General features: G+C 43.7%; 1 protein-coding gene across 1 annotated transcript; it reads left to right on the top strand.

Moving 5' to 3' along the window:
* LOC101075702 (transmembrane protein 132D) lies at nt 1-27,641 on the top strand. The gene is made up of 9 exons (XM_011615209.2): nt 1-888; nt 6,921-7,797; nt 13,278-13,415; nt 18,206-18,398; nt 20,266-20,409; nt 22,014-22,219; nt 22,429-22,693; nt 24,852-25,043; nt 25,242-27,641. The coding sequence occupies exons 1-9, from the start codon at nt 816-818 to the stop codon at nt 26,472-26,474; spliced, it is 3,321 nt and encodes a 1,106-aa protein (XP_011613511.2). The 5' UTR covers nt 1-815; the 3' UTR covers nt 26,475-27,641.
* Nucleotides 27,642-27,748: the final 107 nt, after the last annotated feature.

Below are 27,748 nucleotides of genomic sequence, written 5' to 3'. Positions count from 1 at the left end.
GACAGGGAACTGAGTGGACAATAAACTGATGTATAGAGTTACATGATCTACAGGGAAGCATCCGCATTAATAGGAAAAATGGGAAATAATGAATAGACTTTCAAGAGGTTTTTATTTTTTACAATCCAGGGTTTGCTTTTATAACCTTTATTTTACATTGAATGATACTTTCAGCAAACTTTAAATGCGCAAGATAGCCTGCGCTCAATCCTGACTCCAGGTTCTCTGAGCGCGCTCTCAGTGCGTCTTCTCAGTGTTCTCCTTGTTGTCGGTGTTCTCCCAACACAGGCAGAGCCAACCAGTCAACACAGAAAAGAGCAGAGACCAAATGCATCGCGTTTGATCGTTTCTTCTGAGCTGACATTGGAACCGAGGCGGGGTTAATCCTCCCCGGCTGTGCACTGGACCTGGCTTCCTGAGCGGATGAACGCTGACAGATGATGCGTGTAGCGCCCGGAGGATTGCGCAGAAGACAGGCAATGATCTGCTAACTGTCGTGGAGCGACGAGTCCCGAGTCCCCGCAGCCAGCCGCGCAGGCAGACCGGGACACCCGGCTGGATCTGGAATGCGCTGAGGACACCAATTATTCAAAGATAGCTCTCCAGGGACGCTGCGCACAACTTTTACTCGCAAACTGTCGACGCAAGGAGCTGCAGTGCGGATGGCTACCTTTCCTACTCCCACAGGTGTGATTATATCACGCGTGCCAACCGCTGAAATGGATGGAGCCGTGCGCTCCGCGCTGCGCTGAGACGCTGCCCGGACAGGGACGCTGGGAATTTCCCTTGAGCGGCCATTCGCACCGGGTGCCAAAATGAGCCTTGACCACTTGAGCTGGAGGGCCTTCCAGATACTCTTTGCAACAGTTACGACCGTTCTTACTCAAGGTTAGTCTCCTGGGGGGTAATGCTGTTATTCCTTACTACATCATCCTAAGTAGATGATGATGAATTAATCTGAATCCGTTTGAGACACGGAGAATTCCACCAAGATATTAAAGGTGAGTGTTCCTCGTCCTCATTTTAATGACGGGAGAGCCGCCTAAGTACACAAGCTTTTGGATTTCACCCTAAAGCAGACGTTTCCGTGAACTTTCTGTGGTGTCTGAGGGAGACGAGATGCAAGTTCGAAGGGCTGAAATTGCCAAGGAGCAGAGCAAGTTCTCATCAATTCTTTATGTCACTATAGATTTTAAAAAGAGGACAGACGTCTGCTGTAACCGGGTTATCCTTTTGTTTCTGGAATGAATGAGACACTCTACTGTTAATAATGAAGAAGATAGGGAGACACCACCAAGACTTTGCCTGTTAAAGCCTGTAACTGCCTCAAATAAGGTTGTTTTAGAAAGTGCAGACTGATTTATAAGGATAAAACGATGACAAAATTGGGAATTCTGATAAAACTGATTTTGAAAAAGCAGCTTAAGAGTCTCACTGGACTCAGCAATCCCTTCTAATCAGAGGAGAAGCTTAGTCCCTGCCAGTAATCAACTTTGTTCTAAATGTTTGTCTTTTTAGGGTTTTCTAAACCATGTATGATGAGAATAGTTTTGGTAAAATTGCTCTGAATCCATTGTGAGACTTGCCTGATAAGGTGCACTGTAAAGCATCTTCTAGTGAGTGTTCTGTGTGTGTGTGTGTGTGTGTGTGTGAGCAGCAGTAGCAGCAACATCATCAGCAGCACATATTTCACCGCAGCATCCAAAAGTAGCAGCCTTTTCATGGCTCAGATGTATCAGCCTGAGCCTTTGAGTCTCAAATATGCGACAAACTGGGGTTCAGTCAGTGAACTAAAAAACCTTTTCAAAACTTTTCATTTAATTGGAGCCACTTTAGTTCAGTTAGAAGCCATATCTAGGTCATATGTGTGATCCCAGTTTATCATACATCCAGCACTCTGTTGATGACTTTTTATAAGTACACATAAGAGTTTAGTTGCCAGAGAATAAAAAAAAAAAGCCCCCTTCAAGTCAGATTGGCCACAACATTTCCCTCAAAAACAGAAAGGCGATCAGTTACACCTCATTAGTTCTTCTACACATATATAAGTCTTTTCTTTAAACTCCCTTAAAGACAATCTGGTGTGTTTTTCCCATGTAAGTGTGTGTTTAGAGTCTCTGCCACCTCTGATTCAGATCCAAATTGTGACCACAAACTAATTCATCCTCTCTGACAGAAGACTCTGCCAGAATGATCAGATTTTTTTTTAAATTCTGGAGCTGCACATGCACATCCAGAGCAGGCTCAGGCCTTTCAGATGGAGAGCAGGGGGCTGTTCTTTGTAGCTTCCTGCTGTTAGAGCTGCTCGGGCTGCCGGAACGTTTGGAAACAGATCATTTGTTTTATGTAAGACAGCAAGACAAACCTCTCAGATTGCTATAGATTTAACGGAATCAGTGACTCATTTTTATTAGTTCTTAAACTACAAGATGCTCTAACTTATGTCTTTTTTTCCCCAAAAAGAATCTGACATCATTCTCAAAAAGATAAAGATATTTTACAGAAGGAAAAAATGACTTTTTTGATTACATTAACACAATTTAATCTATTTATAAAAACATGCTGTGAGAAGCACGTCCCTTATTGCTTCAGTTCTATACATTGTTTCTCAGCCTCGGGACATATTAAATCCATCTTTTTTTTTTTTACAGTAAATCTGTTTGATGCCTGTTTGTCGGAGCTGCTTCAGAAAGTCATCCTGAAAGTCATTTTCCAAACAGAAGGCAGAAGGCTGCTCTTGATCATCAAATGTCTGTGTAGATAAGTCGATTTTAGCGTTACCTATATAGTGGGACCTCTACTTACAAAATTAATTGGTTCTGGAAGTTGTTTGGTAACCTTAGAATTACGTAGAGACGCGTTTCCCATGTAAATGCCCTAATCCGTTCCAAGCCCCCAAAAATTCGGACATAATGCATCAAAACATGTAACAAATACATGTTACAATTAGATTACCGCACAATAAATGTGGGAATTCAGTGCAAGGCTTCTCCAGGAACAAAATGAAGTTTAGTACAGGCTAATCTTACATTAGCCGTCATTACTAGCAACGTACTGTATGTTAACACTTGTGGTAACACCACCATCTAATGGACAAACATTCGAACACCCACAATAAATCCCGTGCCGATCGTCGATGTATTACGGCCATATTCTTTGGCGAGATCAACCAAACGCATCCCTTTTTCATGCTTTTCTATTATTTCTTGCTTCGTTTGTATGGACAAAACAAAGCTCTCTTCATCTTCTTTTCTTCTTTTTCACTTTTCTCCATCACTTTCCTGGGGTCCATAGCGAATAAAAGTTAAACGAAGACGACGCTGGAATACACACATACCTGTACATATTGACGTCCCTCCTAGCCAATGGGATGACAGGAAGATGCTAGGCGATAGCCAATGGCAGAGCAGCCTGAAATTTATTTCATAACAAGAGGAAATATTTTCCCGTTGAGGCGTGTCGTAACCTGAAAATTCCGCATGTAGAGATGTTCGTAAGTAGAGGTCCCACTGTATGTCAGTATGTTATTGTACGTTTATATATGGTATGGAAGTGGGTATATGCTCAACTGCAACTTTTTAGCCCAAAAAACAGCCGGTTTCAGAAAGAGTAACCAGTAAAATGGCTATAATTTCTGCTGCTTGATCTCAGGCAGGAAGGATTATAAAATTGCTAATTCAATACTGGCCCATAGACTGGTGAGAGATAGCTATGCATTTTGAATTAACCTCTCCAAATTAGTAATAATAATAACTCTGGATGGATGAAGGAATAAAAAAGGCAAGTACTCTCTTCCACCGAGTCAGTAGTTTCCTTTGTAAACTGTCTGTTGGACCAGCTGATTTCGGCCACCATAGTGTGCCACTATTATAAAATCTCCCTGGCTTGATCAGGAGCAGTTTGTAGGTATTACTGGTCACACAAGCACCCTGCATGAATGTGAAATACAGTATTTTCATCATGAGACAAACTGTGTTTCAGTTAAGTTCATCAGGATCTCCTCATCCTCTCCAGGCACTAGGGTTTGAAGGGGCAGAGCAAGCGTGACCAGCCTTTGCACGCCAGGGAAATGGACGTGAACTCTGCACATCTCAGTTACTGATGCACATGCAAACATCCCTTGTTGTCTGTTTTGCTACTGGGATTTGCCTTATTTCCGCAAGCTGTTGGGCACATATGGTGAAAGTCATTAGTGCACATTAGAATTCTGAACGGCTGCTCTGGATTCCTGTGTTTCGACACAATAACATAGAGGATGGATTACACCTTAAGAAATTATAGGATAAGTGAGCTGACATCTCAAAATATTGTTATCCAAAGTCTTAGAAGACAAGTTGAAGGGTAAAATGCGGCTCATTAGACACAGTGTTGCTATTGTGAAGCTCTCTAAAAAAACTTCACATCGGATCAAGTTTCTGCGGCATCCTATGGATTTACACTGTCTTTTATAATATACACATTCTGGCTACCTATTTCACACAATGTAATATCTAAATAAAAAGTCTGCTGCATAGTTTTTTTCATTAATGTACATAGTTACATAATTAATGAATGATGCCAGAGTATGTGCATGTGACTGTCAGTGTTTGAATAGGGAAGAACACGGAAAAGCATAAAATGAACATGCAAAGTTAATTAAAGTCTGCACTGTTGCTTCCGTGAAAATCACTTATAAAAAAAAAACAATGAGCATGTTGAGTGTGTAGGAGTCGGAGCGATGTGGCTTTTAGATGCAGCCGTGTTTCTGCATGGTAACAGTGATGCTTTCTGACTGAGCCGAGGAGGAGGAAAAGCTGGTGGTCTTCAGGACGAGTGATTTGAGAGGCCGTAACAGCTGGTAGAGTGGATTTCCTGGTGTTTATCAGCTCAGGGCAGCGCTCTCATCAGGATGAGAATATCACACAGCTTTGGGACCATGTGAACCCTCTGAAGGACTGGAAATGTCATTTCCGCACTTGCCAGAAAACCTGAACAAGCGGCTCATGCTGAACTCTGCCACCATATTTACAAAGAGCCAAAGTTATGAGCTATTTATGCTTCATTAAATCGGCTCCGAATAAAGAGGTTATATTCAGGTCGAGACTAGAGATGAGCTATCGGAACCAACTGGGCTGAAGCCCATGTGGGGGTGCTTGGGTGCTACGGTGATGGTGGATTCTCCCTCTGAAAGACATTTCTGGTATTTTCCAGCACGTCTGTCGCTGAGTTCACATGACGCTGAGCAGGAGGGTCTCTGGATGTTGCCCACTTGACAGACATGGCTGTCACTCTTGTCTCTGCATGGGCTGAACGAAGCAACACCGCTGTTGTTCCTCTGAATGTTGATGTGATTGTGACGCACGGGCCGGCTGTGTGAAGTGCCAAACCAAATAACACAAGCTGTTTAGCTGAGGTGCTTAAGTGACAATAAAAAGCCAGTTGATTGTGTAGCAGACAGGTCTGCAAAATGTCAGCAGCTGTGAGGACACGGTGGGTGTCTGATACCGACGCAGCAACTCTTTGAGCCTTCCACAGCGAACAGACAACCAGCAGTTAACTAATACAGCAGTAGGGAGAGCATGAAAGTGGTGTTTTTATCATCATTCCAACATTGTTGCTTGATCTCACCACATTGTGAGTTTTGATGTAGACATTGAAGGGAAAAAATCAGAAACTCGAAAAAATCAGACTTTTGAATCCTGAGGTGGCAGAGAAGGACTTCTCTTTGCATCTGAGATGCTCTTCAAGTCATTTTCATGGCGTGTGTTGATGCACGAGCAGATAGAACGGCCTCCTCCCGTCTAATTCAGCCAGCCGGGCAATTAGCAGACAGATAAACAGTCCCAGTCAGCTGCCATAATCTTGATAATTCTGGCAAAATGGAAGTTGAATGAGGACACATGATGGCCAAGTGACCATTCCCTGCAACATTAAGCTTTTAAACCAGATCTCATATTGTTTATATCGCTGATTTGTAGTTACTTTTTCATGTCTCATTTTCACCAATAATAGAAAAAAAAAGTCATCCATGAGAGAAGTTGAACAAGCAATTTCAAAGCTATACCATTATGACATAAAAGATAGTCTTAACGCTTTACATTCGAAATCACGTGGCTCCAGCAGGACCGACTAATGCTTTGCTAATACTTTAATCTTCATGTTACATGTGTAGATATAAGGATACCATTGAGACTGTACCTGAATCTTTTAGGCAGCACTGATAAGACTAAAATTAATTCAAGATTAAAAACAGTCTAGAATTGGGTTGTGTAGCTTTTGTGCCTTGGTTCAGATAAATCTGATGTAACGTCTTTAAAAGTAGGTCTCCTAATGTCTGTCGAGAGATGAAAAAGGTGTTGTAGTCAAAAGCAGTAGTCAGGTCTGAGGCAGTAAGCTGTCAGGACATTCCACAGTTAAATATTAGAGCATCAGAACAGCTAAATGGCTGTTTAAGCACTGCAAATGGTTTCCAGCTAAAGAAAAAATCCAGAATAGTGTTAAAATCAAGGTCTGACTGCAGTTGTGAGTCTAAGAGGAGACAGAGATAGTTGTCCAAAAGGTGGATGAGCTGAGTCTGAGACGTGTTTAAACAAAAGCCAAGTCCAACAAACAGTTCTCCTCAGAAAACTCGCTCGCGATGCCCCACCATGGTCATCACGGTCAAAACATCACGGTCCTATGAAGGAGAATCAAACTCTTCACTTATGCTATAGATCATCCCATCATCTCTGTTCCCTCTTCCCCACCCTTACGTTCTTCTGGCTCTAATTCGTGTTTTTGAGTTTATTTTCATTTAAAAGCTTAAACTTAATATCGCTTCGTACCCAACGGATGTACATTAGTAGGACAAACGATTGTTCTTGTAACTAGAAAGTCAGTCATTATCCATGCTCTCCTCACTCTGAATAAGCCTCCTGTCTCATTCTTCTCTTGCCGTGCAGATTTGAGCAGCAAAGAGGGGCTGGACGGCAGGAGCCTCGTGCCCAGTGCCTTCCTCCCGGTCAGCTACGAGGTGCGAGATGCTGACTACCTCTTTCTGAAGGAGGCTGGACAAGATATCATGAGGAACTCCAGCATGCAGAGCCACACGCAGCCCTTGGTCATCCTAAAAGCCAGTGGTCAGCCAGCTGTCAGTGCCAGCTATGGCACCATGTCAATAGAACAGCTTGTGCCTCGAGACCTGGTGCAGTCAGTGCAGCTCTTTAATGCACCCGACGATTTCACTTTCAACTGGAAAATCCAGGCTTTTATACTGACACCGCGGGTTTTCTCCTCCAAGCCCAAAGTGCGGGTGCTCTTTTATGTTGCAGGGAGAGACTGGAGCAGGGGAGAAGGCCCCGTGGATGAGCTGCCGTGTGTAACAGTATATGCGTTTTGGCAGACGCAGGAGGTGAGGGGTTCCTGCGCGCTGGGAGGGGAGAAGGGAACCTGCATGGCTGAACTGGTTCCTGCCCTGGAGTGGTTTGCACCAGGGCTGGAGGGAATCAGCAGGGAACGACAGGACCCTTCTGCTGGAAACCCTGCAGAGCTTTACTACCAGGCTCAGCCCAAAGTCAATGGGAGGTGTATCTCTGTGGATGGAAGTCGCTGGAGTGGCTCACAGCAGCAGCAGCTCGAGTACGTTCCTGTAGGTCCCATGCAAAGGATTGGGAGCATACGTCTTCTAGAGGTGCCCAAAGGGATGGCAACGCTCTCTCGTCTCAAGCTTGGCAATGCCATAGTGATACGGACTTCCTCCAAACCACTGAAGAAGACTGATATTGCCACTTTCTACATCCTCATGGCCAGCTCTGCCCAGCTGACCAACTTCACTCTCAGGTAAGAGTCTTTCTGCTCTGTCTCGAAGGTTGGAGGACCATGGAAAGATGTGATTTTCATACAATTAAAGAGTGAGAGATGTGGAAGCCTGATAAGCCTGGGTAGTTTTACCAGTAAGCACGTGGCTGCACTGAATCGACATTCAACCATAATTTTCACTGCCGTCGAGTCAGTTGAGAAATCCATAAAGTAAAGCCATTACTCATTCTATAAGTCTTGCACAAATCCTCTGCTATTAAAAATGGGAGAATATTGGATAAAAATGAGATTTAGCATGGATTACTACATTTCTCGGAAATATAAATCAGATCATCAGACTTTCTGAGCGCTACGTTAGCTTAAGCAGTTTAGCAAAACGATGAAATAAAGGCTTTCAAGAGTGGTAATCATCAAGGTGTATTAAATGACAGCACATGTGGCATTCAAGTCATCCTTGCTCTTTTTAAACAGCTTGCTGTGGATATGACAGATAGCTCTTAAATATATATATATATATATATATACACATATGGAATGGCAGCTAGCTATATTTGATTACCGCTGGAATAATATGGAAGCCTAGTAATATGTATTACTTGAGGATGTCGGGTGAAGCGCTGTATCATTGTTAAGGCTCTACAAACTCCAAAGGTCTCTTGAAAGAGAGGTCATTTTTCCAAAGACAAAGGACTTTCTGTCAAGACAGCAGTTTGCTCTCTCTTCCTCGAGGGGAAAAAAACATCAGACTCATTTTAGTGGCCTTTTCACTCTCACCCACGCAGGGAGATCAAGCAGGATCGTGGGTCAGTGAATCCCAATTAGCTGACTGAAGAGATGACTACATTTATGCTAACGTGATTAACACAAGTTTTTACTGTTAACAGTGTTTGTGTTGCGGTTTAGGATGTTATTATGGCATATGCTTCATTGCCTAAAGGTGAGCTGGGCTTCAACAACAAGCTCATTGAATCCTGTGTGCTTTCTGGGCAATATTTAAAGTTGCTTGCTTCACCTTGCTACATAATCAATATTTCTGCTTCTGCTTGTTTTACACGCCTCAGTAGAGGTGAGCAGGTGAAGAGGCGCCCTTTTTCCTCGTGCACCTGTTCCTGTCTTCATTCTTTTTAGTCACTTGCTCAGATCAATTGTGAATGCAGGAATAGGTAAAGATTGAGTGAGTGCACGGCTGAGCACGTATGCAGTCATCCTCTTCATCAGCTAAACACGGTCTGATTTGCAGTCTCTTGACATTTCACTCAATTACTCTGGGATACCAAACGGAAAGAAACAGATATGAAGCTTTTATTCTTCCACAGTCAAGCATGAGCATTTACATACAAAACAAAGCACATTCATTTAAAATGTATTTGTGATTATTTTACATGTTAGGAATATGCAGATCACCGCACTTCTGTTAGAATAAATGTGTCAAGATAATTTAACCTCAGTCAGGTGGTGCTGATGTCCATCTTCAAGCCACTGGCTACATTTTTTTTAATAGTTCTCTTTACAAAATCACTGCGGCTCGACCACGTTTACTCCCTGGGACTGTCCTCTTGTGGCGTAGTCATGAAGCGTCTGAGAATATGAAAGAAACGCACATCTGCCCCACCATCCTGACCAAAATAACAAACACAAACACTTTATTTCATATTAATGATGTCTTTTTCCAGTGTTCCATTCGCATTGAAAGCTAACAGGTGGATAAACCCAACTAGAAAACTGGTCCAGGGAAAGGAGGTCATACTGCAGAACTAATGTGACTGATAAGGGATTTTCTACAGCGCTAAAACATGGTCTTACAGCTGCGGCGTGTTTGTTTCTGACCCAGTTATGTGCTGAGAAATGCCATTGTGGATCCTCACAGAACCAGAGTTTTCCCAGGCCTCACGTCCGTCGCTTGTGACGCTGACGCAGTCTGCTGAGAAGATGAAGCCAACATTTACCTCCTGATTTCACTCCTTGATTCTGCCACTTTCAATTAGTGCTGCTTGATTTCACCTCCTCGGGCACGCGTGTCTCGTAAATGCAGACGGCAGAAATGTTTTCAAGCTGCTTTCACAAACAGACTGTATGATTCCTGATAATCCTCCCGGGGACTTTTGGCAACGGGTGATGTCAAGGCTAACAAACAAAACGAAAGTTGTGCTTCATTAGGCTGCAGTTCAATGTTACTCTGCTGCTGCAGGCCTTGGCGACTTTGCCGCGGCACCATGCTGGTGCGGTGGTTATCGCGGTGCCTCGCAGCAAGAAAGCCCTGGATCTAATTCCAGGCTTAAGGCTGCGGAGCTTCTCTCTGGGTCTTCTGCAGGTATTCTGACACAGTTTCTACACTTTTACTGCAGACAACAACAGTCAGATAGCACAGATTTCAGATATTCACTTTTTCCTACCGCACACACACACACACACAAACTGCTCAACATGCTACTTATTTTTGACATTAGGATATTCCTTTTCTTCCCAGTAACGCAGTATCATGTGTGACACAAATAAAAAGAGAATTCCCGACTGGGTTCGGGTGCTGATAAATACAGCTGCGTCTCTCCCTCATTGCCTTCTTGTGTGCTTTTAAGTGTTTGCTACCTGGCTGCTGCAGGCCTGTTTGGATGAGCTCTTAAGGATGGATGAAGGGCCCTTGAACATCCTCTATGACCAGTCGCTGACTTTATACTCAGCTCTGCTCATTTGTTACGTTTATTCTATGTTAAAACCCTCTCAGATGAGATTTAAAATGAGCTGAATTAGCTAAGAAAGACTCAACTCAGAGGAACATTAAAGACATTTAAATTTCACTTTGATATCAAACGTTAAATAGATAATAGGCTAAAACCAAAAGACAATGAGAACTCTCTTTCTGCTCTGTTGCTGTTTTTTGTTGCTGAACTACGGTCATTTAGTGTCAATCGTGTGACAACAGACCCTATTAAAGTGAGTAAAGAGTCCACACGGCAATGCCGGACGTTCAACTCAACACGAATCGTTGCTCCTGTGTTCACTGTCGAGCTGCTGGTGACCAAACCGGCGGGTTTTATCAGTGTAATTGTCCCTTTAACTTTGAAAGTCACTCTCTGCAGCTCATCAGCACATTAACAAGCTGTGTGCATCCAGGTTCTCAACATCTGTCTGTGTAGTTCATCACTGTCTGAATGCCCGATTACCTTTTGCCTCATTTTCTCTCATCGTCACGATAAAGCCGTTATTGATGTCAGGGCGGTTGGGAGAAAAGAGAAAGCGCACCTGCCTGTTTCAGTGAATTAAAGCCTTTATTGTCGGCGAGCGTTTGATAAAGGTCATTAAAAAAAGAAATGTGCTGCTATTATTCCACACCCATGTGAAGGGTAATTAGATGTTTCCTCTGGTGGAGGCTCAGGAATTGTCCTTTCTCTGTTTGCTTTGCTTGAACCAGTTATTGATGAAATAAAACCATTTGTTTTGTTCAGTTTTATAAAGGGCACCAGTGTGGCAATAAATAAACATGAACCTCTGGATCGGCAGGAGAGCGTGTCTGTGAGTTGTTTGACTGCGGAGGCGAATCATTCATCTGTGTGACAACTTTTATACTCATTTTTAGTGCTGTGGCGCTCGCCATCTGGCAGCCATATTGGCATGAACGTCTCTCTGCAGCTCGCTAAACTGCTCCATAAGCAGGATGAACATGTTGCCGATGGCCGGCCATCGCCCTGGCTAAACAGTGGACGTTTGCCTGCATAATTAATGATGGCATCTGTTTCAGTGGTTGACTCGCGGCACGGCAGCCTGTGATGCCTTCCGAACGATGGAAATGATGTGTATTTGCGTCTCATTTTGATTTCTCGAGATAGCCATGGCTTTGTCTCAGCCCATGTGGTTGCCCAAAGGTCTGTTTTTAGTGTGTTTTCGGGGCCTCTGTGTGTGTTTGTAAGTGAATAAAGACAATATAAATGTCGCTCCAGCAGTGCCACTTGATTCTTGCCTGCTCAGGAGTGAGATGGATGGTCGGTACAGCACCTGAGAGCTGCTTTTCTCACACACTGTCAGCTTCCGTCTCTGCAGCCATCCATCTTGTCTACCCCGATGCTGCCCCAATGCCCGCTGCCTCTTTAAGGCCTGCTAACCAAACCACTGGACACTGGCTCCTGGGCCTGAAATACACAGATGTAATATGCTCCCCCAGTCCTTTTTCCCTTGAACTCTGATTTGTTAAGCACAAAACAAAAAGGAAGATGTGATTTTTCTAATGGATTCAATGTTTTTTTGTCCTGCTCCCCTTTAAGAGCTAAAACTTCTATAATATATATTTGGCCTTGATCTAGTAAACACCTCCCCCCCCACCGGTCCGGGTCACACAGGCTGTGAAATGCCAACTTTCAGCTGTGACGCTGGTGGCTGGTCCACACTGGTGGAAAAAGCAGACAAATTCTGCTTCTCTGCAGCTGCTCTCTGGTTGAACCTGTGCTAATCTGCTGCCGCTGTGAGCTGCTGGACCGCAGCCCATCGCTCTCATGGGTGATGGCGACTACGCCCCAGATTAAAACCTCTGCTGAAATCAAACCATTGCTTTTGTTCTTCATTCATTTGGATTTTTTGTCAATGCTGCAAAATGTTCTTCTCTGTTGGAACTACATAGAACAGCATATATCCCGTCGTTTGAGTTAAAGAGTGCTGGTCGGATGCATCAATTCAAGGTTCACGTGTAACGAGCCTGCCCTCAGATGTACTCACATGCTAAAACGCATTAGACATTCATGAGAATGCGGTAAGAAGATGCCCAGCGGAGGATCGCTGTATTTGATTGTGAGTTGGAATGTCTCGACTTGTTTTTTGCAAGTCCCTCTAAGTCACCGCCACCGCCATCCTAAAACCGCTCGAACTGCTGTTGCTTTCTCATTACACCCCCCCAGAGACTCATAATGGGCTAAACGCGTCTCAGAGATCTAGAGAGAGACCCGAGCACGCTGCGCACGGAAGAAAGCACTCACACAGATGCTGCTCTGAACAATTCCAGCCTGGATTGTCTCAGAAAGGAGAATAATTCCTGAGGAAGATTACTATTAGCATTAGTTAGCATTTTACATTCGTGTCATTAACATTTGACCTACTGCAAGCTGCTTTTCGCAAGGTTTGGAAATCCCATCGGGAAGATCTGCTCATTTGACTACATCACACTTTCCATTAATAAATTAGAGGCTGAGGAAACTAATGATGCTTTCATTCATTAAATTTACATAATGAATACACATCATGGCAAACTCAAAGACCTTTTTTTTTCAATTTCAAAGGTACATCCAAATGAGGGTAGTTAAGAGAAACTCAGTCTGGTGTAAAGCGGCGGAGATTTTAATGCCTCGTGTTATTGTTTCTTCCGCTTTTTGGAAAATGGAGGATCGCTGGAAGGAAACGGTGCCAAAAACAAATGGCGTCAATTTAATTCACATTATCGAGCAGTTAAATGGGAATCAGATCCCCTCCGCTTACTGTTTACCAGATAACGGATCTGTTCCTTTCTGACCTTTTCGCAGGGCAACGGTAAAAAAAGGCGTGACCTTTCGAACTGCAACACCCACCAACTCGTTGCTGTGGGACATCACTCTGGATATGGGTGCGGATGGAGTCATCTCTGTTGTTTGCCAGAGGAAGGCGCCTGTACCTGGGAAAAGGCAAGTGTTCTCTCTTTATGGCTGCGGACGCCAGCTGTCCTTCCTTTTGAAGTCGCCAACATCATTTCAATGCTAAACAATAATGTTTCAAACGAGGCACGGTGGCACTCGTCTGTGCACCTGTGGACCACGATTCAAACATCAGCGCTGTTGAAGGCCGACATTAGCTTACTGAGGGGGCACTTTGCTGCCTTCCTGAAAGACATCACTTACGCCAACGAATTACAGGTTGTGTGCAGGTGCTCAGGCAACGTGCCACCTGAAAATATCTATACGATCATATGCATTCTTTCATTCGTATGCTTCTGCACATGAAGACCTGCTGTGGAATATATTTTATTCTTACCTTAACACCTAATAGAACTAGTGCGTTGGGAAGTTTTCAGACATGCTGTATGTGATGTTTATAGGTCTGTCGGGGATCAACTTTAGCTCTGGGAACTTCTAATTTACTTAAGTTGTCCAGTAACCTTGACAAGCAGGACTATGAACCACCCCCCCCCCCCCCCCCCCCCCCCCCCCCCCTTTCCCAACCCAACAAGCAGCTTAGCTCAGAGGAACTTCGAGGATCAGTTGAGTTTCAGCACCTTGAGTGAGATTACATGACACCTTTTCTGCCTGTCATGCTTGTTGGGTTCTTATTTCTGAGTAGGCCCATATTTGTTTCTTCATATTTGTTATTATAATGCAAAGGCTGTAACACTTTTAGATATCACTGGAACTGTAATCTAAGCAAAAAGAGAGTTGGGCTATAATCATACGGGAATGGTATTACCTCGTGTAATTTTGAAACATCCCACATGTCTGTGTTTCATGCATTCATAAGAGATAAGCAAAGGCAAATAGGATCAGCCCCCTCGCCCCGATCTGCCCACCTCAGCTCTGCTTATCCATAGAGTAGCGCTTCAATATAGCTATACAATATAGGATGGCTGTGACGGTATAGTTAGACACAACAGTGGAAAATATCAAGGTCATCTCTTTCTCCTTTTACATTATGTCTTGAATTATTAGCTCACGATTTTCCATCTATCTACTCTGAAATTTATTGCCAGGTCCTGGTAGCGCAAGGAAAGTGTATCGATCCTTTCTGTCTTTAACACTCCTCCAATTAAATACTAAAAATTCTTAACCATTTCTAACCATATTGACATTGTGTGTGTAGGTGCAGTTCAGAGCACTTCTGTAAATGCCGGGTTGAACCTGACATGGCTACACTTTAAAAGTAGTTATGACCCAATTCACCCCTTAGTAAACTACTTACAGCAGCTAATATGTATGAAACTTTGGTATCTGGCACTGAGATGCTAGCAGCAGATCATTTATCCGCTGTAGGTTGCGAGCTGCAGCCTCCACGGATCAGACTTGTCCAGCACGTCCACCCCTGAAACTCACTCCTGTGCTTCTCAAGCCATTCCTGGACCAGTTTGCCTTTGCTTCGGCGTGTTTTATCCTGCCAGGAGAGACTACAGCTGCAAGAGAATAGCGTTTCATGAAAGGGTGGGCGCGTGTAGCACATACACAGAGCGCCATCTCCTTCTGATGGTCGCGTGCCCACCGTTCGGTGGTGGACAGGCGTCGGTGTGAGCAGCCTGCAGATTAATAGACGCTGTGAGCCAGACCATGAGCCCTCATAGTTGGGCTCTTGTCCGACTTGCTCAAATCCTTAAACTTGTCTATTTTCCTGCTTCTAACAGTGTAGCAACAACTTACTTCACTTCGGTTTGCTGCCCGAGTACTGTTGGCAGCTCCTTTTGCAACATTGGTGTTTTTCTAGTTACTCTTCGTTGTAATCTCATCACTCTGAGGCCACTATAGTATCATGTTACTTAATGGCACAAAAGCAATTCCTCAAGTCATTTTCAGTGTGATGGGAACCAAAGAAATTGAGCAGCCACATTTAAAGGCTGAAGTCAGACCCCGATAAAGTAAAGGTTTCATGATCCTTCCTAATGAGTATGATAATGTGAGGAGACAAGGGCAGCTAGAGGATGCTGAAATGACGTGTTTCACTCTTGACCAGTCAGGTGGCTGAGCTATCTGAGGAAGATAAATATTTCCGTCCTCCGTGGGGCTGATGGTGACGAGTGCGCCGCTGGCAGTGATTGTCAAAACGATAACTTTTGCACAGCATCTCAAACGTGATGTGAAGTCGGGGAGATTTCTGTTTTGTGCCTCTGCTGCATCCTTAATTTGAATTATTTTTCACCATGTGAGCGCCTCAAAACTTGTTCCACTGTGGAATGAAGTCAGAGTGATTATCTGTGCCTGCAGAGCAGCTCAAGAAACGCTCGTAAAAACTAAACCTCTAATCTGTGGAAATGGCTTCCATTGCTGGAAAAATGTGTGCAGCCAATTTTATTCCACCGCCAAATCAAGAAATAAGGATGTAAAGCAACAATTTAGTGAAATTGACATCAACAACAATGAATTTGTGTCTGCTAATTCAGAGGTCATGTGACGGTGGCTTGTTTTCAACACTGGATGACCCCATTTTCACTTGTTTTTAATGGTTTGATCTCATGGGGTTGTTTTGCACATGTGGATTATGACATTGTTTATTGCATCTGCGGTATCGGTGACCATATTATTGTGCCGTGACATTTTCAACAGTCTTCCATAAAATGTTATGAAATTAGAAGTTCTCTTATAAAGACAGTCATTTCTGTCTTGGTTGGCCTCATTGCCTGTAAGGGGAACTATAATATTTGCCGTGTATGCATACTTTTATATCCGCTGGTGTTATTCGCAGGAATATTTTTGAAGCACTGTTTGCTTGCAAGCTTCGTAAGAATGACTAAAGCCCCCCAAAGCACCCCCCTGTCTTATCTGTATATCTGTGTTAATACACGCTTAAGGGGATATGACCAAGCTCATGTGACTCAATCACATCTTATTTGACCAGAATGCCTTTATTATCCTTTAATCTCAGGTCTCTGTGCAATACGCTATGATTACTCAATTATACCAAAAGCTGCATTGTCTGTAATATGGACAGACGTGCACGGCTCTGACAAAGACATTTCGAACATACGGGTGCATCCAGTCAGATGACGACCATATGGCTGCGCGTATATTTTTTGTCCGCCCATAAATCTTCACTGTAGTTCAATACTCTACTAAGAAATAAAAAATAAAAGATTCCAACTTGGGTCACTGAAGAAAAATTGAATTCCGTGCTTGGACACTCCAAGAGAACATTACGACCATTGCTTTATATGCATGCAGGTCAGCGGTGCCTTCAGAACATTTTAGTAAGTTCATATTTTCAGTTGACAAGACCAGGGACTGAAAGGGAGAAGCAGCTTAGAGACATCCAGCTACTGGCCCTCAGGCTTTCTGAAAATTAATACAGACAAAAAGAACGTTGGGGGACCGAATCTAACAAGGGTCACGTCACCTTGAGGTTTCTATCAAATTGTTTTTCGACCAGCTAAAGTAAAATCAGCTGCAGGATGTTTCCTGTTGCCTTTCGCTTAACTCTGTCCTTACATGTAAATTGTGAAGCTTAAACGTCTTTCAGTAAAAGTAATAAATCAAAAGCAATCTGAGATCTCCAACCTCCATCAAGGCTAAACACGCCAATAACCTCATGCTCCGATCCCCCGCGCAAGTGCATGCAGCGCAGCTTTAGCACGACAGATAAATCAATTAGCATTTGAAGCATTCGTTGAAAAGATACCCGAGGACTTTAACTCCCTGATGAAGGTTTGCAGCTGAAAAGCATAGCAATTATTTCTTTAAAGGATTATATAAGCATAGCATAGCCATAGCCTTAAAGGCCTTGAATATTTTCTCAACACTTCCAATATTTCCTCCTGCACAGACATCCTCTTTAAATTCTAGCAGGGTAGCATTTGATTGTGGCCAGCACCTAAAATCGTATGCGTCCATCGTTGGTCTGGGTCAAGTTCATTTCCTACTTCACGAATGTAAAAGTATTCGCAGCAAGAGGTGGACAAAGTATTCAAACAGACTCAGTCATTTCCCACATTACTAAAGCTGAAAACATGTAAATACCTATTTAGGAGTGTTCCTAAAGCTGAAACAGCAACTTCACGAAAGAAAATCGCTTCAAAGACTCCAAACCTGTTAAAACCCACTAGTTAAATCTTGAAAGCTGTTATTTCATAAAAAATCATAAAACTGAGGGCATCAGAAGCTTTTTAATGAATGCGTTAATAAGTCTGCATCGCTTTTTAAAACACAGCCACACAAACTGTGCCAAGGACAAGCAAAGCAGAGCGTTTGAGGCGCATTAGCATGCTAATGTTTTCTCATCTCACTGTGTCTTCATCAGATAACAAAGGAAAGAACGCCTGCTATACTTTTCCTTGGCTTGAACAACCATAGATCTGGATCTATTGTGATTTGTCCTTTTGTGAGAACAATGAGCCACAGGAAGTGAAGTGCAGGATACACTGTGATGAACTGGGCCGCATCTCCATTCAGACATAAATGTCTTGGCTTCTTCTTACAGCACATAAAGAGAACTACAGACAACGCTGAGGAAAGAATAGAATTAATGCCAGAGGTTGTAAAAAAATATATATATTTGAAATTATGGACAGCAAGGATGTAATTAAATATCATGTGTGTGTGCTACTATTTGTTTGTATGTTGCTACAGACTTTTTCTGACAAATCTGAATTATTTTAAGAGGGTGAAATGATACTGGTGTTATTGTGAAAATCCATGAACATCTCTCCAAGTTCTCTAGTTCTTTTTATAGTCTTGAAAAAACACCGTGTATATTTGTGCCCTTTTGTCGATCTCTGGCCCCCATTCAGGCTCGAGAGCAGCCTGCTGGAGGTGCTGCAGATGGATTTTGAAGTGGAGGAGCTGAGCAGTCCACTCGATAGTCAGGTGATCGTGTGGAAGCTGGAGCTGCCGTCCGCGCCTGAGACCGTAGCGAAGACCGAAGGAGCCATGAGGATTTACACAACGCAGAGAGACTTTGTGGGCCTGGCCCCTCTGGTCATGGTGAGTTGGATGACAACCTCTACACAACAAATCGTTGCTTCGGAAGCCACCCTGATGTTTCTGACAGCAGAGCTTGTGACCGAGCCCACACATCGGACGCATCATTTGAGCACCCATGCATGAAAATATCATAAAATGCACTTTGCTCTGATCCACTCCTGTCTGCTTGGCAAGCCCATAAAGACTGCTTTGGATTGTTTGGTAAATGGGTTCTATTTTGAGCAGAGTGTGACCTTGTGTTGTTGACTGTCAGCCCGCTGATGTCTCCTGACTGCGTTGTTCTGCTCTGTTCTAGCGTGCATTATGTGGTCATCCTCTCTAAACAGCTGCTTCACACGCTGCTATTTTGGTCCCGCGGGCCTCTTATCATGCTACCTCTATAATTAATCCATGATATAATAACCACTACTAAATATGGAGCATTACAAAAACACATAAACTACTTTGACAACTGATCTGTGTGTGAGTGTCACCAGAAGTCGCCGTTTTTCTCAGCAGGCCTGTGAGAAACCTCCAGAATCTATTCAGCTTTTTGCACTTCTTTATCCAGATGTTTGGGATGGACTATTAATATGTGATTCAGAAATAGTTGTGCTTTTAAATCTAATTTGGGGGCAAAAAAGGATTCTGCATCTGCGTTTGCTTCAGAGAGATTTTTGCTGTTTTTGTGGCACAAATGGTTTTAACTTCGATGTCGTGATTCATTGTTATAGCCGGCACAGTCTGATCCTTCACCCTGGGGGAATCCTAATGCCTTATTGGAGCCCTCATGATTAATAAATTCTCCCTCCCTCTCTCTCTATCATACAGACACACACACACGCACACACACATTATAGAATCAGAAATGGAGATATTTAATTACTACATGCTGAACACATACTATTGAACACACATTTCACAGAAGCATTTGCATCCTAATCGTGCTGCAGTGTTTGAATCGAAGCGAGTGTGTTAGAGTGTCCTGATTTGTGAGTTTGACATGGTTTATCTCTCCTGTGGATTAGAAGCTGACCTCCTCACTAAGAGCCAAACATGAGGAGGAGATTTAAAGGCTGCCCTGAGGCGACATCAGCACTGGCTGATCACTACGAGCCTCGCTGTCTGAACTCCAGCTAATGCCTTGCTGCATGTCAGGCCCTACATCCACAGCCTCTTCAGCTGTGTCCTTTTACCAATTTTGAATCGGTGGCCAGAAAAAAAAGGAAATAATTGTTATTTCCGCCTCATTTAAAGTAGTTTTTACAGTCAAGGGACTCTGTCCATCTGCTCCTCCTGTAAACACAGAGGCCAAGTGTCTTTTTATATCAGCTGAGGATCAGCTCCCCTATTCTCACACACATGCACGTGCACAGAGAAAGAGAGCGAGACAGAGAGAGAGAATTACTTCCACTTAGTTTAGAGCAGACTTTAAACAGCATATATGTGAAGAAGAGAACACCCATCCGTATGTTTCATTGTCATGCTTTCATTTTCCACACATTTAAATATGTCCCTTCACATACACACCAAGGCTTTCACCCCCCCCCCCCGCCCCCCCCACCCAAACCCACACGTGACAGAGGGCCCTCAGAATCACACTCTGCTTTAGCCGCATGCAGCGGTAATAGAAAGACAGCTCCTGCACTGCGGGGATTGGTCTGAAAAATGTCATTCTGGTCATAGTGACAGCCATTAATTCATTCATCCGTCCATTCGCCCCTCAGGGGGTTTCGGACCACTGGGGTGCTGGAGCCTATTCCGTCCTTCATCAGGCAAGAGGCAGGAACATACCCGGAAGTCAAAAGCTTTGCCCTAAGCTCCCTGAAGTGAGCAGAGCTGTGGGATTATCAATCATAATATAAATCAATGATTTCCTTCATGGCAGGACACAGACATCTTGAACACGGCTGTTCTGACTGGGAAAAAGGTGGTGATGCCGGTGAGGACAGTTGCTGTGGAGGAAGATGGCGTGGTCACTGATGTTTCGGACTACGCAGACTGTAGCTCCACCAATGAAGATGTACTCAAGGTAGGTTTTATTCATACATTATTGTATTTTCATTACCTCCTTCATTATGGAGATGACATGCAGACATAAATGACCATGACAGCAGAGAAGTTTTCATTTTCTCTTAAATATAGTAAACCAGGCATAAGTGGGAAGTACTTGTTTTGTATCAAAAGCTGACATCATAGCCTTGGGAGTCAAAGGAGACCCATTGAAATTCACAGTTCAGCTACAGCTGGATGCCAAAAAACAAAGCATAACCCGGTTGAAAATAATGGCACATCGCAGACTCAGAGCTGAATCACTAGAGTCACATTAAAGCGACAACAAAAACGGGCACCTGAAGACTCTATCAGGATTAAATGACACGTCTCAGCAGGGTAGGACATAGATCGATCTCACAGCTGAATCAAACCATTCGAGTAGCTTATAAAGTCCTAAATGGTTGAGGCCCAAAATATATTTCTGATGTGCTGTTATGAACCACCCAGAGCCCTCTGGGAGAGGGCAGCCTTCTGTCAGAAGCTTTTATGCTTCATATATGAGGAACAAACTCCCCAGGAGGAAAGCAGGTCCTGTCTAAATTTAGCTCTTTAAATCTTTGCTGTTTATTGCTCTTTTTATGCATTATTTAGTTGTTTTTGGAAAAATCACTTAACTAAATTTAACAATTTAAGGGTTTGATTAACTCCCCTAACAGAATTAATGTGCCATTTTTACTGATGACACTTATTGGTTCTCCTTTGTGATTCATGGCTCAGTGTTTCCGGCAGCCTTGAAAGACTAAACAGTGAAACTGTGTGTGTGAGAGAAAGTGTGTGTGTGTGTGTGTGTGTGTGTGTGTGTGTGTGTGTGTTTTCTGGGACTATCAAATGATGGATGCAGAAGTATTTACAGAGAATGGTTTGATCATTTGACAAAATGTGGTGAAAGGAGGGAAGGGGGGAAGGACAAGTCTCTGACCAGGGCTTCCATGTATTTAATTAAAATCTGTCAGAACTAAAAAAAAAAAAATACAATCTGAAAATGAGGGTTTTGACCTTGTTACTATCTTTTCAATTTCTAAAAATACAAAATTACACATGTTTTTACAGTTGAGAGTGCGTGAACGTTGTTCTTGGGGTCTGTTTTTGACAGACTCGGCTCAGAGCAGCGGAAGATTCCAGAGCTCAAAGGTGGAAGGATCATTTTCATGCTGCGAATAAACCGATTTTTCAAAATTTTGACTTAAAAAGGCTGGCTTGTGCAGCATTTTCCTACTTTACATCACAAAACAGCACTTGAACAATCACCAAAATTCACAATTCTGAGCAAATACCTGATTTGACATTTCATATTTAGATGAACTCTTTTGTACTGTATATCAGCATCTCCTTTAGACAGCAGACTAAACCTGGCTTTAAAATGTTATCACAATTATTCCTAATGAATATCGAGTCGCTGACCTGGATCATGTGTCCATATTCGTGTTAAAGATTTAAAAAATTTCGATGTGTTCACTGTACTGCGGATCATTTAAACATGTGACTTCAAAACCAAAAGTCTGACCTAGTGTTGGTGCCCTGATAAAAAGAGCTGAGGTACCATGTAACCTTCTCCACGTGTTACGTCATCTTCCTCTGCAGGTGTCCGACAGGTGTGACTACGTTTTTGTGAATGGAAAAGAGACGAACGGCAAAGTGAAGATATTGGTGAACTTCACTTACAGCTACATGAGCGCGCAGCTCGAACTGAACGTTTGGATTCCTCAGCTGCCTCTCCAGATTGAGGTGTCGGACACGGAGCTGAGCCAGATCAAGAGCTGGAGGGTGCCCATACTCTCCTCAAAACGGTGAAATTCGCAATCCCTTTGCAGATTATTTTCTAGAGGGGTCCTTTAGTCAAAGAAGAGCCATACAAATCCTCGATTTAGCTCGATTACATTGTACGGCCGCATTTTATCATGATCCAATCACACAAAGAGACGCTGTTGAGTGATTAATCTAGTGGACCAAAGCATTAGCGCTGACATGACCGCTTTATGTGTGTTCATCCTCCTAGAGGTGGCTGGAACAGCGAAGAAACCAACAGGAAGGCCAAAGGCTGCATGCTGCAGTTTCAACACGCCATGGTGCGCGTGCTGACTCACTTCGTGGCGGAGCAGGTGGATCCACGGGATCCGAAGGCCTATTTCTTAGGCTCAGATTGGCAAGCGGATGTCACGAGGCTGGTTCGATACTTCATGAAGGTGGAGGACCCTCAAGTGGCGAAGCTGCAGGCAGGAAGGGTGCTGTCAGGGCGTGACCTCGGAACCACCACCATCCAGGTACACAGCTGGATTTGGAGCCCATGGTCACAACAGGAATGATCTGGTTTTGACTGAATTCTCTGAGGTTTAGGATTGATGATCTAATTGTTGTTTTCACCAAATAATACAGTTCCAGTTAATTATCTACCGGAGACCATTAAGCCCTCATCATCATCTACACAGAGAAGATGATTATGTCTCCATTAGCAAACTTTGGTCTGACTTACCAACTAAACATTCCCTCCCATCTGAAACCTTTTTTTAATAACTCCACACCTCATACACTTTTCTGTGTGGCCTTAATCCCCCTCTGTACTTTGCAGATTACACGCCGCATCAGAAGCCACCTTATTAAATAAATTTCCTTCTGATTCTTTTGCTGGCGAGGTTGAAAACAGACATCTTATAATCACAAAATGTAAACGCCTCTACTGGGCTGTTCTGCTCAGGGGTCAGGGTGTCTCCAGCTAACCCTGTCCTCTGTGTCCTCTTCGCTTGCGCCAGCTAACTTCATATCCTCGTTCACTTCATCCATAAATCGCCTCTTTGCTTTTCCTCGAGGTGTCCTGCCTGGCTGGTGTCCTTCTACAATATATTAACTGTCCCTCCTCAATATGTCCAACCCATCCCATTTGTCCTGGTCCTATCTGTCCTACCTGAGAATGCGCTCACCTCTTTTCCACACTCTCCTTTGCTTTGGACTCTTCACCCTAAGAACTTAAAATCCTCCACCTTCCTTATCCCTAATCCTCGTGACCTCGGCGTTCCACGTGGATGCCTGTCATTTATACGCACGTATGCTGTCATCTTCCAGCTAACCTTCATTCCTGTCTTTCCCAGGGCATAGCTCAACCTTCTCCTCCACCTGCTCTCACCAAAGATCACAATGTCGACCGCAAACATGGAGCTTCTTGTCTAACCTCATCTGTCAACCTGTCCATCACTATAGTGACTAAGTGAGCTCCGAGCTGATCCTTGGTGCTGTCCTACCTCTGAGCTCCTATGTCCTACCTACTGACACACCTCACCACTCTTACAGCGCTCATACATCTAAGCTCTTGTGAAACATCCCTATATCTATCCTTAATCACCCTAACCTGCTGCACATCTTTCATGTATCTATCGCTCTGCCTCACCGACCTGTAAAAATAAGTCTCTCCCTCCTTATTGTCTACCCTAGCATCCAAGTCATTGTTTGGCCTTTGTGGCCTCTCCTTAGCTACTTTCTTTTCAGAAGACACGCTGAGTACTCTCCTGCTTGTCTCCCTGATCACATTAGTTGTTGTACTCCAGACATTGGAAGCATCTCTCCACCATCCAAAGCCTGTCTCATCTCCTCCTTGAAAACCACTTTCTTTTTCCAGCTTCCACCACTCCATCCTCTGCTCTGTCCTCTTCATCTTCTTCACAACCAGGGTCATCCTCCCCACCACAGTTCTACATCCTCTATAGCTCCTTTTTTACTTACCACTCCTTTGCAGTAAGACTGAACATAACACCTTCATTTCTCAGCTCCATACTCACCACTCTGACACTCTCTTTACCTCTAGAACACTCCTTACAGTTCCTACTCCCTTTATCTTCCCAATGACTCTATGATAGATGGCGTGGAACAATAATGGTTCTATCGTGATAGATGGAGTCCCTCGGTGGGACAAAAACTTAAAACCCAACTTATATCCTTGCTGGCCTGGACTCACCGAATATCCACCTTCCTTCTTTACATCCTATCATGTCCAGCTTTTCCTGTCATAGTCCCATGATTCCCTAAACTCAGTCCGAGAATCTTTCCTTTCCTCTTCTCTCTCTCTACTTGCACACCCTCATCCTTTCCTTCTTCAACCCACAGTGGCAACGTTTTCTCCGGCACCAGAACCGACAGTGGGCCTCGTTATCTGGTTTGGGTCCTAGAATCAATTTGCATATTTGCTTTGGCCAACATTTTATGCTAAATGCCGAACATGACTCAAGCCTGTGCATTTTTCTGGCCCAAGGACATTGATGTATTCCCGAGGCAGGATTTCTGCATAAGTACGAAATGGTCAACACTGTCCACAATCTATATACTTTTGTTACCCCCCAATATTTATTTATATTAGATAGTTAATATGACACAAACACATATTGTTAACTTGTACTGTTAAACAAAGCTGTGTCCTGTGTTGTCCCATGGCAGGTGTTTTCTCCACTGTCTGATGTGATCTTGGCTAAGAAAACTATCAAAGTCACAGATGAGAAAGTGACCATCACAGAAATGGGGGTTCAGTTGGTCACAGGCCTCTCGCTGACCTTACAGCTCAGTCCTGGGAGCAACAGGGCAATTCTGGCCACAACAACCACAGAGGAGATTCTACAGAACCCCAAAGAGGTGACCGTTATGCATGTTTCAAACTACACCCTGCACATTAAAGGTTGTGGCTGAGGATTTCTACCATGTTCCCAAATGTACTAAACTTAAACCTTATCCAATAAATATGCTGCTCTTTAAATATCTACACAAAACTTTAACCGTTGACCTTAGATTTAGAAACTGTAACCACAGTTTCCCTTGTGTCAATTCTTCCAGGAGGCCTTGGTCAGTGCCTGGCTGCAGTTCAGCGATGGCAGTCAGACGCCTCTTGATGTTTATGATCCAACATCCTACCGACTGGCGGTCACATCTCTGGATCAAGGGGTGGTGTCAGTGCAGGACAAGCCTCCAACTGTCGTGGCAGAGGGCGAAGGCGAGGGAGTCCTAGTAAGGCTCGAAATGGCGATCTGTGAGGCCTGCCAGAAATCAAAACGCAAAAGCACCATCGCCGTAGGCAATGGAAGTCTTAAAGTCAAGTTCCAGGTGAACAGTCGGCGGCCAGGAAGCAGCACTAACAACACTAAGAGCAATAACGACAATGAGGTGGATGGAAAGAGGAAGCAAAGGAGGCCGTCCCAAGATCCGCCAGACAGAGAGGAGAGTGCCATGCAGAAGATAACAACCACCATCAAATCAACAGAGCGAACCTTCATAAGCAGCGGTAGCCTTGGAGGAGTGGGTAAAAACACCAGCATGAACATTAGCATGATGAACAGTCCCAGTGATAGCAGCAAAGCATATGGCTCAGACAACAGGATAGAGGAGGACATGAGCAGTTATACTAGTACTGTCAAGGCCCCTGGAAATCTGGTGAACTACAACAACTTCCCAATTAAAGTGGAGACGCCTGGACAGAAGACCGAGGAAGAAATCGGTGGCGAAGAACTGCTGGCTAACAGGCCTCTAACGGACTTGGAAATTGGGATGTATGCACTGTTGGGGGTGTTTTGCCTGGCAATCCTGGTTTTCCTGGTAAACTGTATTTCATATGTTGTCAAGTTCAGGCACAAGAAGCCTCCATCACATGTCCAGGACCCTCCAGGCCACAGACATGACTGGGTATGGCTTGGCACAGATGCTGAGCTGGTGATGAGCGTGCCAGGCAGCCCCATCCAGCAAGATGCACAGACTACCACCACTGTCATAGACATTGAGTGTGATCAGACGGCCTCATTGTCCAGAAGGCCCAGTTGCCTAGCCTCTGTCACAGACTCCCCTCTCAGCTGTGTGGGCTCAATCCGAAACAAGCCCACGCACACCGAGTCCCTCCACTCACCCACCAGCAGGAGAAAGAGGGTGCAGTTCACCACCTTTTCCACATTGGAACGCCAGCATTCACCTCACGTCATACCCAGGGAGAACGGCCACGGCATCCACTGGGTAGGGAAAACAGACGGTTGTGAGGAGGAGCCCCAGATGAGCATTGCAGAGCTGGAGGGAAATTTGTAATACAAAATCATGTACAGTTCATTAGATGTGGCTTTGATCACCTCAATGCCTATGCTGACCTTCCACACCTGTCTACAAGACTTCCCAATCTCTGTACATTTCAGTACCCACCAAGGCCTTTTACGTGTACATGTACAGTAAATTATTGTTCACATGTGTAGTTGTGCATCGTTACGTTTCAAGAGGCCGAAAAGATGAACTATTAGTTAGCGGTTAAAGTCGCAACGTGTAAATGCTGCATGTGGACGTGACCTTTTCTAAACATTCGCTCTCACGCGCTGCAAAAACAACCTTATATTAAATGTGTTGATCACAAAACACAAACCTTGAGTTTTATCACAGATGTACTGAAAGAGCTCCATGTTCGGTAGACCACTGCGACCACCCTTTTGACACTTTATTTTAGCAAAGAAGAAAGTCATCCCACAAATAAAGTTATGTCAAATGCATTTTGCAGATTAATTATTTCTGACTTAATTTGAAAATTCAGTGTGTGGGATTTTCATGAATCCATTGAGGAGTTTCGTGAGTTCCGTCTCTGGGGCATGTTCTCCCCATGCCTGCGTGGATTTTATCCATGTACTCCAGCATCCTCCCACAGTCTCCAACCCTGGACATCGAGTGTGTTGAGGAGTCTCTTCTTATTATGTGCTTGATGCTCAAAATCTTACACACTGGACTTTGACCTGGTTATGTGATGCAATAGAAATAGCGGGCTTGGGAAGAAAGCGGTTTCCAGTTCTTGGTGACCAGTACATTGATTTTGGCTGCCACCAGCATTTGCAAACACTGGTTGACTGGTTTCACTGGTGCAATCCTCCATTCCTGTGGCTTTGATTTAACATTATTCTAGTATATATATTTTTTTCTATTCTACTATTTTTGACAATGTCATTGTAAATGATGGTTTTGATTTGTTTATATTGAACTACAATAATGCCTTTGTTCATTCAGTCCGTTTATATAAAAGCACTATTATCAAGGGGAAGGTTTGCCGCAAAACCAACAACTGGAATTAAACTCCTCTGTTTTGCTGAGTGCTGCAGAGTTTTAGAGATCTGGAATTGAAAAGAAGCATTTTTTCTTTCGGTAGATATTTCATGCTAATAATGAAGTTGCATTTTTATGCTTTGTCACTGTACAACATCATGGCATTTTAGCTTTACAGCGTGAAGTCAGGAAGGTTGCTGCTGTCCACAATTTGTACAAAGGCATTTGGTTCCCACTCTGGTTTTATGCCTCATCTTATTTTCAGTTTTGTTTTTCAGTTGTGT

The sequence above is a fragment of the Takifugu rubripes genome, chromosome 21 (genome assembly GCF_901000725.2).
Source record: "Takifugu rubripes chromosome 21, fTakRub1.2, whole genome shotgun sequence".
NCBI classification, from domain to species: Eukaryota; Metazoa; Chordata; class Actinopteri; order Tetraodontiformes; family Tetraodontidae; genus Takifugu; species Takifugu rubripes.
This window is presented reverse-complemented; position numbering and strand designations above follow the sequence as displayed.

Coding starts and splice junctions, on each gene's coding strand:
- LOC101075702 (XM_011615209.2), top strand. CDS start 816: ATGAGCCTTGACCACTTGAGCTGGAGGGCCTTCCAGATACTCTTTGCA. Junction 13,416..18,205: donor GCGCCTGTACCTGGGAAAAG/GCAAGTGTTCTC, acceptor GCCCCCATTCAG/GCTCGAGAGCAGCCTGCTGG. Junction 22,694..24,851: donor TCGGAACCACCACCATCCAG/GTACACAGCTGG, acceptor GTCCCATGGCAG/GTGTTTTCTCCACTGTCTGA.